Source organism: Mangifera indica, chromosome 10 (genome assembly GCF_011075055.1).
Source record: "Mangifera indica cultivar Alphonso chromosome 10, CATAS_Mindica_2.1, whole genome shotgun sequence".
Lineage (NCBI taxonomy): Eukaryota > Viridiplantae > Streptophyta > Magnoliopsida > Sapindales > Anacardiaceae > Mangifera > Mangifera indica.
This window is the reverse complement of record NC_058146.1, coordinates 17,475,488-17,487,546: the sequence shown is the minus strand read 5'-3', so window position 1 is coordinate 17,487,546 and position 12,059 is coordinate 17,475,488. Positions and strand designations below refer to the sequence as shown.

The 12,059-nt window shown below is 31.1% G+C and overlaps 1 protein-coding gene across 15 annotated transcripts in view; it reads right to left on the bottom strand.

Annotated features, from left to right (window-relative positions):
• Window positions 1-459: 459 nt before the first annotated feature.
• The window catches only part of LOC123226865, a 28,567-nt gene continuing 16,967 nt past the window's right edge, over window positions 460-12,059 (bottom strand). Inside the window, exons 1-8 of one of the 15 annotated variants that reach the window (XM_044651390.1) lie at window positions 5,396-5,503; window positions 5,210-5,308; window positions 5,036-5,116; window positions 3,328-3,399; window positions 2,449-2,916; window positions 1,930-2,073; window positions 1,312-1,739; window positions 460-1,214 (exon numbers count right to left, since the gene is read on the bottom strand). In XM_044651390.1, coding sequence (XP_044507325.1) covers window positions 576-1,214; window positions 1,312-1,739; window positions 1,930-2,073; window positions 2,449-2,916; window positions 3,328-3,399; window positions 5,036-5,116; window positions 5,210-5,306 — 1,929 coding nt within the window. In that variant the 5' untranslated portion in view covers window positions 5,307-5,308; window positions 5,396-5,503 and the 3' untranslated portion in view covers window positions 460-575. Of the gene's footprint in view, window positions 1,215-1,311; window positions 1,740-1,929; window positions 2,074-2,448; window positions 2,917-3,327; window positions 3,400-3,486; window positions 3,556-5,035; window positions 5,117-5,209; window positions 5,309-5,395; window positions 5,504-12,059 lie in introns of those variants that run through there. The other 14 variants (XM_044651392.1, XM_044651394.1, XM_044651395.1 and 11 more) reach the window with 14 other exon arrangements.

Sequence of the window (12,059 nt, the reverse complement as noted above, 5' to 3'; positions counted from 1 at the left end):
AATACTGCACTTTAACAGATCAGTCCAATCCACATGATATATATATTTGTTCTGTTTACAGTAGCAAGTGAACAAGATTTTACCTGCTATATTTACTTGAGAGTATTAAAAAGGTCAGTAATAACTGTAACAAAGTGAAGGCAAAATGCATATAACTGAGTTCAAATGTTGTACCAGCGATCTCATCATCATCTAAGTCAACATTACCTGAAGAAATGCAGAAGAAAGTTTGAAAACCAAATGATGTTATGCTCCTTTTTACTAACAGAGGAAACTTAAGTTGATGAGAAAATCATACGAACACCCATATATTCAGAAGCCTCAAAAATTAAGAGGATGGCTTCTTCATTCATGTAATCATGTTTGTATTTTATTGAATGTATTGGCTTTCAAATCACCAACATTTTTCAATGCAATGATCATCACCAAGAACAACAAAAATCAAATATTTAGGAAATCTTTGATATAGCGAAATACAAATAAACAACAATCAGATAATTTTATATAGATATTCAACAGAAAATCATCAAATATTCAAATTAATATTATAAACTTCAATGTTTACTATTGATCAGCTAATTCTTCTTCTTCCCATTCGTACTCTCCCTGGCACCTTCTTTGTTGAAGAGAATGGGTTTTCTTGAATGGAAGAGAGTACTACTCATATAGGTCGACCGAATTACTTTCAAGAGGAGACCCAATTGTAGCTTCAAGAACCAGGTGAGTGGTACAGCAGCAATCAAGGAAACAATGATAGCAAACGCAAGCATTCCATGGTCGAAGATAATGAAAAAGGTTGAACAAGATATGACCATCATAGCTGCTATTGACATAGAAAGTGCTAAAGTTCCGAAGGCCAACTTTGCGGGTAACCAGAAAAGGAAATCTTCGTCTTCATAGCTGGAAGTATAAAGGGATAGGAAGATCATAATTGAGGTTAAGGAGGATATCAAGGATATGGCAAACGATACTTTTTGAATAAGAATAGGAACCCTTGAATCTCTTTTGTTGTCTATTGGCACTTGAAAAACTGCTGTATAAACCACAGATGTTATAAGTGTTGCCACAATCATGCATGAATTTGCAGTTTCCTTTATCCATTTCTCCCCAGCGTCCGCTAACTTCCTGTGCTCCTCGGCAAATACGTCAGCAGGCGTCTTGCCATAGTCATTTTTTGCTTCAGCATACGACGGTTGCACAACCTTGCTCACTTCCTACAATATATGTTATGAAATAATATCATTTAATTGAAGAAAACAAAAACATAGTTTGATTATGGCTATACCAATAAGAGCGGGACAAGGATTTTACCTTAAACCACAACAACTCACGTTGCATTTGAAGAGCTTCTCCTGATACAACGCTTAGCCGATCTGGTGGTGCAAGCATTGCAGCCAAATGCAACATGTTATTGCCGTCACGATCTATAAGTGCAGCTAAGACAGTCTTAAATGAACCTAGCTCATATATGAGTCTCAAGATGTCTTCATGACGATTCCTAACAGCATGATGAAATATGCTCCAGCCCATGGCATCCCGGTTTAGAAATAAGCGAGGATATTTGTTAGTAAGTACTACTAGAAATTCATCGTTCCCTTTCTCCGCTGCAGTGAATAATAGTTTATCAGATTCTCGAAGTAGTTCTGATATCTCCGCGTCACCCAACTTGATAATTTGTTGCCAAATGCGTTCGGCTAGTTCAACAGCTTTTGGGTGCATCTTTTTTTTGCTACCTGAAACTGTGACTTTAATGTGTTAACCAAAATTTTAGCTGAATTGCTGAGATTTTCTTCCCAGCACCATAACTCAAATATTAATGTTTATGAGAGACAATAATTAATATTAAGAGTGAATGATAAATTTATGTCCATATAAATCATAACCAGCAAAAATATCCTAAAATTTTTGAAGATTAGAGAGATGGCTAACTTAAATTTATGAATCTCTTCCAAAATCCCTGCTGATCTTCAACAATGAAGCGTTTTCGGGCTAAAGCATGCAATGCCGTCTCTTCTCCGCTACCACGAGCATAGGCTAACCCTGGGAAATGTTCTATCAAGTCCAGCGCAAGCTCTGAGAATTCAATAATCAAACATAAATACAACCGCAACACCCAAATCCACAAATGTAAATCTAAAAGACGAGAATTACAAACAATCCAAAGTAATCTACAGATTAAGAAAAATCAAGAAAATTAATTTTAACTATTAAATCTCCAATTATGCTTTTTAATTGCTTCTTGCTATTCTGTCTGAGTTCCCATCATTTGAGATTATTCTATCTAAAAACAAAAAAACTAATTTATAAGAAAAAACCTCTTACAAGTCTTTTAATCCAACATTGTGGGGCAAAAGACCCTTACGAATTTTCTTAAGTAAACAATGTAAAATAAGATACTACCTCTTATGTCAGTGTAATTAGGTAGCGAAATCATCCTACTGGCATTACCGTAAAAATTGGTGTTAATGAAAGTGATGAGCAAACTGATGCGATCCACATTCCGTAGTCGACCTGTATCAGTGACCTTATAAAGGGAATTTACCACATCCTTATGCCCTAATGAAGCTGCTCTTTGAAGTGGTATAATCTTTTCACGATTTCGGATCATTGCTAAGTCTTTGTTCTTTGCCAACAATAGTTGGACAAGATGAGCATTTCCAATTTCAGCAGCAAGAAAAAGAGCCGTCTGTCCATTTTCATTCACTTTACGTAAATCTTTAGGGACCAAAAAATTTAAAAGTTCTTTCACAAAATCGGTTCGGTTTGCTGAAGCTGCAACGTGAAGAACAGTTTCTCCTTTGCCTGTGATCACAGCACGAAAGTCATCTGGATAATTTTCATAAATTAATTTAGCAGCGTCCCAATCACCTTGAAATGCAGAAAGGTACAAGTTTGAATGTCTATTTCTCCTTTCCTCTGTCAAGATAAAAGAATAAAAAATGTTTATTACGAAGTTCCAATCAAAGTTACTTTTCATGTAATATTATCAACATCAATTATATCTCCTTTGTGTTATTTTTGCGAAATCTACTATCACGTAAGTCGAGACACAACATGGCATTACTCAGATTGAAAAATGAAGAAAATTAATGGGGAAAACTAATCAAGGTGAAGATTTATTAAAGATTGTGGCTCCTTTTCTCTTTTGATTTCCTTTCGAAGATTGAGTTTATATTTTTTAGGAAAATTCGTTGCAATAAAATTACAATTTTATGAGTAGAATTGTATTTCCTAATAGGATTACGACGTTGACATTATGTATATAATGCTCAAACAATGGAAGTATCAAATAATGCAATAATTTGTCACGTATATATGGAATCAGACCAGGCTCTTGCTGCGGGCGAGATGCCTTAATCTCTGGTCCGACGTTAATCTGCACTTCAGGATTCGACATCCCTTAGAAGAGATACGAAAGTTAATTATGTGAAATTAAATAAAACCCCGTCAGCTTAAAAAAGGAGAGAAACAGGTTGAAAGACTTACCTGGGTTGGGAAAATTTTGAAAGAAAGTTGTAATTGCGAGTGTGAAGCGCAGTGTCTAAGACGAGAGTGCTATGATATTTATACATGAAGAATGACCAAGTCAAGAAACAGTGAAGCAACTCCAAATATGTGTACACTTAGTCCTAAGCTAGTTGAATTCGAACAAGCTAATATTAAATTAGAGCTTTAATTTAGTGGTTTGATTTGAGATTAATTTTTTTGTTTGTCGGGTAACATTATTCATATTGTAAGCAAGCAACATTGTCCTAATTTGACCCTATAGTTCAGAGCTTTAATTGTGGGTCATGTTTGTATCATACCAATTTAGATTTTAGGTGAAAGACTTTAAGCCCTAATCTGACCTTATGTTTGAAATAAACAAATCATTTCAATTAGAATTTAGCTTGAATTTAAATTAAACAATAATTCGAATCAAATCAAATTGGTATTTACATTGAATTACTAAATTGATAATTTACATTAAATTACTTAATCGAATTCAAATTGATTAATCAAATTCAAATTGAATTAAATTTGACACGATACAATATATATATTGTATAATACGATACATAGTTGTTTATATCTAGACTTGATAGTTCGTGTAATCAAGTCATGTTAGTATCGTGTCAATTCGAGTTTCGAATCAAAGACTCTAAACCCTAGTTGATTCGAAATATTTCTCAACCCTAAACCAAATTGAAATATTTTTGGGTTGACCTGACTTGCCCAAATTAACTTGGATAATTTACATCGAATTACTTAATTGGTAATTTAAATTGAATTACTTAATTAAATTCGAATCGAATTAAATTTAGTATAATACAATAGTATATTATATATTGCAATACGTAGTGTTTCGTATCTTGACTTGGTAGTTCGTGTAATCAGATCGTGTTTGTATCATATCAATTTGGGTTTTGGATCGAAAACTCTAAACCTTAACTCAATCTGAAATATAATTGTGTCAAAATTTCTCAACCTTAAGCAAAACCGAAATATTTTCTAATTGACCTGACTGACCTAAATTAACCTAAAATATGTCACAAATAAAGACATCAGGACCGGGCCGATTGGAAAGACAGACCAAGAAGGAATGACTGTTGGCCTACAGTCTTTTTGAAATTTCTAGAATATTGAGCATACTTAGGGATATTACATTTCTCCCCTCTAAACAATTGAGCCAGCAACAAGTCTTCATCACACAAGAATCAATGACAGTGACAATAAAAGTAATATTAACGATAATAAGGCATACATCGAGTCAAACGTTAGACTGGTTGAGCATACTAACTGACAGAGTTTGAGTTATTTATTTTTCATGATCTGAAGAGTGGTTTGGGTTTGGCGTTTTCATTACTGTCGATCTCAAAAAGTGAAATATAATTAAGTTACTATCCTGGTTAAACAGGATGAAACTCAATAATAATCTCCCCTCGTCAGGGGATCTGAGCATGAAACTCACTGCAAACCCACCTCCCTGGTTAAACAGTGACAGATTTGGATTGTATGTTTGAAGACAAGTACATCTTTAAATATAAAAACTTACTATCCTGGTCTTGAGGAGGAGGTGATTTCCTATTCTTATCTTTTTCTTCATTCGAACCATTTCCTGCAGCAGCTGTATTATCTGAGAAGTTTCATTATGATATGAATTATATATATAATGCTCAATCACTGGAAGCATAAAATTAATAATATAACGTGCAATAATTTGTCAGACCAGGCTGTTGTTGCGGCGGAGATGTCACAAGCTCATCTTTCTTCTCATGTAACTCAATCTCTTGTTCGACATTAATCTTTACTTCAAGATTCGACATCCCTTAGAAGTGACACGAAAGTTAATTATGTGAAATTAAATAAAATCCCATCAACTGAAAAAAAGAGAGAAACAGGTTGAAAGACTTACCTGGGTTGGGAAAATTTTGAAAAAAAGTTGTACTTGCGAAGAGTGTGGACAGTACTCTCTAAGAAAAAAGCGCTATGATATTTATACATGAAGAATGACCAAGTCTAAGAAACAGTGAAACACCTCCAATTATGTGTGGAATTATTCTTGCTATTTGGATGCAGATAAGTTAATCTCAAGTTAGATTTCTAATTTAGTAGTTTAATTCAGGATCAGTTTATTTGCCTAATTAATAATATTATTCATACCATGGACGATAACATTGTCCATTTCACTCATCAACAATCTTCAAATAATATTATACACAATTTAGATAAACTTAAGCTAAACATTTTAAATTTTATCCAAACTTACATGAACCCAATTTTAACTACGGCCAAATAGATCCATACCTCTAAAATCCAAAATGGAAGCCATTAACCGAAGTAATATGTAGGGCCATTAACCAAAGCAAGATAAACAATGTGTGAACCATAATCTTTTGCACAAGATTTCGAGATCTGACGGGACTCTCCTACCCCTATTTATGATGAGGACCGCACTTTGGATTCTTCACTCAGCCATCATCTCTTACTTTTTAAACTTTTTTTTTTTGGTTTTAAAAGCAAATATTTTCTTGACAATACAAATTTACCTATATCAACAAAAAGTAAATAATGCTACACCAAAGCCACAATTTTGTATCTATTATGCATGATGATTAGAGATAATTATGATGAGTGTATGAGATAGTGTCTTAAAAATAAATGTGAGGAAAATTTTAATGTGATTCTACTCATAATTCAATAATTTATATCCACAATTATATTATTTATGACCATGAGATGAATTTCATCAGAGTTTTGATATTGTTTATAAAAAAAGTATTTTGAGATAGACTTGGTGTTATCATTTATATTTATAAAACAAAAAAATGTTTGAGTTTTCCTATACACACAAGAATAGGATAATAATCTTTTAGATATTGAAGAGTTAAACTATAAGTTCTTTTCACCGTTTTTGAGTGAGAAATTTTTACTTACAATCTAGATAAATATATAAATATATAAATAATATGTTTGATTGATCACTTTTTGAGTGTTGTTTTTGTTAATTAGGTTAAATAGTCCCAATTATTAGATGGTGAACCAATAATATAGATTAAAAATTTTCCCAATTATTTGAAAATGCAACTATATAATGCTTGAAATTTTATATTATATATAAATTAGAAATAAGTAATCGTAATTAAAAAAAAGACATGATATAAGATCACTCTTTTCGCTATCTAAACTATGATTAACTTAAAAGAAAGATGTAGGATGTTAGTGCCTCTGTTGCATTTCTTACACTAAAAGGAGTGTATGATTTTAAATTTTTAAGATTTTATTAATATTTTAACTCGCACTAGGCTAGGCTATGAGCTTGCAAGCTCACTAAACCAACCAACAAATTCTTTAAGCTCAGCTCAATTGTTAAGTCAAGTCTAACTTGATACAAGCTTGTGCAAGTAGCACATTGTGGCTCAACTCGTTACAACATCTTATAAGAATAATCTCTTTCTATATGCACATTACTTTTAATTAGAAAAGGGCAAATTTATTATGAGAAAGGCAAAACTGAACTGAAAAGAGCAAGTTACACTTGAAATAGGACAAGTGAAATATGTAGGTGGGTTAAATTCACTTCCTCCATATACATTAAACACAATTTATATGATCAATCTCTCATTAAAGTGCCCACAAACTATTCAACAAATCAAAAATTAAAAAAAAAAAAACTAACACAACTTTCTAGTGAGATTTAGCAGGGAGTTGTAGTTCTCAATGGAGGATCGCCACTATAACAAATAATATATAAAGCATGCACGTATGCATGCACCGATTTAAGTTAATTCTGGCTCTCCCTTTTGAAATATTATTTTTTCTTTTAATTTATTTGAATTAATGTTGTGCTTTGGAAGCTATATATTTAGCAGAAAAAAAAAATATAAATCTGTGTTTTGCAGGCACGAGAGTGACTTGTCTGAAGTATGTTTTCTAAAGCTTTTAATTTGGCTGGTCCCACGGCAGCGATAGCCGTACAAGCTTGAAGTTGCGCTAATCGAGAAAGAGCGTACACGTCCGCATTAATTGAAAACAGAGGGGTCGGTTGCATTAATTATGAAAGAAAGTCAGAAAGAGAGTGATATATGTTGCTTTAATTGGGAAAGAAAGCGAAATGTTGCATTGATTACTTGACCGAGGAGTGAAGACTTCAATAAATGATTTAATAAAATTGTGAATATAAATATTATATATAATTTTTAGTATAAATAATAATATATAATTATATTATTAAATATTAATTGTATTTTTAATTTAAAATTATTTAATTATATAATAATATTTAATTATTTATATATAAAATTATTTATATATATTTGATATAATATTACTTGTATTTATTATTCATTCACTTATTATTAATATTTATGTGAGTCGCGTTTAACTTATGAGTTGAATATAACTAATATTGATTTTGAGTTTAAGTTTAGATGTATCAATATTTGTCAAGACAAGTTTGTGTACATTAGACATATTTTAAACTTGTTCAAATTAAATTCATTTTAACTTTGAACAAATTTATTTTGAATTCGACCTAATTGTGAACTGTAGAAATGAATATTGTTTAATAGGTGGCTCTATTTGTTGAATATTATTTAATTTAGTATTGTGGGTGTGGCTTTAGAAAGGAAAATTATATTAAATACCTTTTTACCCTTTCATTAAGCAAAAATGTTTAATTTTTCAATTTCTAAGCAAAAATACCCTATTTTTCTATTCCCAAGTAAAAATGTCTTAATTTTTTTAAAATACCAAAATTATCCTTCACCAAATTTATATAAACTCTTTCACTCACTCTTATTATACACATTTTTTATATCACTCAAACACTTACTTTTACTCTCATTTTTACTCAATATCAATTAGAACGGGTTTGTTCGAACAGAAGAAGTTCATATTTTTGAATTCGAATCGAAAAAAGTCAGTTTGTGAGAAAAAAATATTATACGAATCTTAACTCAAAATTTAATTTTATTTGTTAAATCTAGTTTATATATCATGTAAAGGGGGTATTTGAATATTAGATAACAATATAGCGGTTAAATGTAATGTTAAAAAAATATGGGGGGCATTTTAAAATTATACAATATATAAAGAATTTAAATAATATGTTAAGAATAAATAGACATATTTTGATACAAGACAACATACAAGAGTGTTAAATAAAATGTTAGATAATTATGAGGGGTCAAATGAAATGTTATGAAAATATGAGGGGTATTTTGATATTAAACATTATAAGAGCATTATAAATGAAATTTTAGGAATAGATAGATATATTTTGATATGAGACAACATACAAAAGTGTTAAATGCAATATTAGGTAATTATAAGGGGTAAAACAATGTTAAAAAAATATGAGAGTATTTTGATATTACATAATACATGAAAGATTTAAATAATAGGTTAAGAATAGATAGATGTATTTTAATACAAGATAACATAAAAAAGTGTTAAATAAAAAGTTAGATAATTATAGAGAGTTAAATGAAATGTCAAGAAAAATATGGGGGTATTTTAATATTACATAATATATGAAGGATTCAAAAACATGTTAAGAATAAATATATGTGTTTTGATAATAGGGAACATATGAAGGTATTAAATAAAATGTTAAATAATTATAGGGGATAAATAAAATATTAGAAAAAATATATGGGTATTTTGATAGTAAACATTGTAAAAACGTTTTTGATGAAATATTAAGAATAGATAGATGCATTTCGATACAAGATATCATATAAGGATGTTAAATAAAATATTGATAATTATAAGAGGTTAAATGAAATATTAAAAAAATATAGGGGGTATTTTGATATTAAACATTGTAAAAACTTTTTAAATGGAATATTAAGAATAGATAGATGCATTTTGATACAGGATAACATACAGGGGTGTTATATAAAATGTTAAATAATTATAGAAGTTAAATAAAATATTAAAAAAATATGAGAGGTATTTTGATATAATAACTGTTTTAAATAGTTATTACAGATTTTTTTATTATAAATAAATAATTTTTTTCAAAAATTTGTCATTGCAGGATTGATAATTAAAATGGATGGTTATGCATTAGTTCGTTACTATAGAGAATGGATTCAAGATGATGACAATACAATAAAATACGTTGGAGCATCTAAACAATTGATTAAAATTCCTTATGGAACAACATTTAAAGGATTCATTCAACCTTTGAAGGAGTTTTGCGATATTGATCCAATGAAAAACTATCTTCAACTATTAATAAAGCCAAGAAAAGTTGAGCTCGATTGCCCTGTATAGATCCAAAACGATGAAGATGTTCAAGGTCTTATTGATATGTCTTAATACTTACAGGAATGTATTCCTATTTCTGTTACATGTACCCCAATTGGAGGACAGGAGGAAGAAGAAGAAGAAGAAGATGAAGATGAAGATGAAATTAGTAGGGTGAAAAAAGAATATAATTTGGAAAACTTGATTGATTTCAATAATGACCCATTGTACATTGCAAACTCATGGGCTTATAGAGAGAAAGATAGAGTTCCCGACTAAGGTGACTTTGATGGAAATGATATGTCTGATATTCCTTTTGAAGAGGCAAAGCTCGAGTATATGTTACCAAGGGTATGAATAGTTTACAGTTTGAATATCTTATTTCAGGTGGTGAAAATTATTCTAGGCCATTTTTTGATAATGTCCCCACTGATCCGTTTAGGTGGCTTCTTGATTTTTCTCCACAACCATCAACATTATCAGGTGGTGCAAGATCAATCTGAGAGGAGAATAGTGTAAAGTTTGGTGATATTTTTCATAATAAAGTACAACTAAAAGATGTTGTGAAGTAATTTGCCATACTGAAAGGATTTCAATTTATGGTCAAAAAGTTTGATAGGGGGCGATGAGATATTAAGTGCAATGCTAAAAATTGTGAGTGGTATATACATGTAAACAAATCTAAAGTCGGTGAAGTGTTTCAAGTTAACCAAATGAATCTAACCCACAAATGTTCAGTTGATTAAATAATGCCACATCACAGACAAGCTAGGGCCCGAGCTTTAGATCAATTAATGAGGTTAAAGTTTGTGTTGATTGATCGAATTTATCGGCCTAAGGAAATAATTGTGGATATCGTCGATCGGTATAAAATTAACATTTCATATTCAGAGGCTTGGCGGGCAAGAAATTGGGCTTTAAATTCATTGAAGGGTTTTTTGGAAGAATCATTTATGCTCTTACCAGATTATTACTATAATATATCGCATACTAATCCAGACACTGTTATTGTTGTTGAAACAGATAATGACCATCGATTTAAATATTTTTTCATGGCATTAGGATGTTTTGTTCGTACATTTAGAGAATATCTCTGATCTGTTATTTACATTAATGCTGCTTTCCATAAAGGTTGATATCTAGGTCATTTATTTCTTACGGTGGCCCTTGATGGTAATGACTAGATATACCACATTGGTTTTGGTGTTGGTAAAAAATAAGATTACGACACGTGGTGTTGGTTTCTTAAGAAGATTAAAAAATACATCCATGATCTTTCCAAGCTGGTGATAATCTCATATCGATATCATGCTATATACTCTGTAATGCCTGAAGTCTTTCCAAATGTCCACCATGGATGTTATTGTCATTCCCTTCATTGTAACATGTGGGAAAAGTATAAACGAGACTCAAAGATAATATATTTAAACAAGTATTAAAATTTTGAAATGTTTAACTTTTTCATACATTTTGATCATAAAGTTTTTATATTATTACCACCTTGCAGGTTATGGATGCATATTGGAAAACCACAAAATCATACACAGAAGCAAAATTTGAGGCTATGATGTGATCTCTTGATTCGATAAACCCTCAAGCTGGGGCTTATCTACGTGAGGTTGGATTTGAGCATTGGAGTAGAACACACTTTCCGAGGTATCAATACAACATCATGACAACTACTATTGTAGAGTCTTTTAATGCCTTTGTTAGACATGCACGGGGCCTTCCTATCGCAATGCTCGTTGAGTTTATTCATAGTATCATATAGCGATGGTTTTACGAGAGGAGAAATCATGTAAGTATGTATCCATTTGTTAATAATTATGTATTTGATCATTTACTTCTTCCCTTATGTTTGTTATTAACAAATGTGTTATTAATATTTTTTTAAATTACAGATAAATGCCCTAACTTTATCACCCCTTAGACGGAGGAGAAGATTAGTTGTCATCTATTAAAGTCTGCACACTTGGAGTTTCGGCCAATTACACTTACTCGATATCATGTTGTTGGTTTTGGTAGAAACATGAGTATTATGGACTTCAGTGAAATGTCTTGTACGTGCAGAAAGTTTCAGCTTTCATGTACTTCGTGCAAGCATGTTATTGTTGTTGCATGACACATGAGGCTTACAAATGTCAATGCATGGGTTTATCCATTCTTTGCACCGAATTCTACTGTGCAATATATCAGGAACCTGTCAATCCTCTTGGAAACCAATTATAATGGTTGCATTCACCAGAAGAAAGAGTTATTCTACCCCTCGTCCTCAATAGTCGTCGTTCGGGTCACCTTTCCAACAAAAATCGATGTCCTTCGTA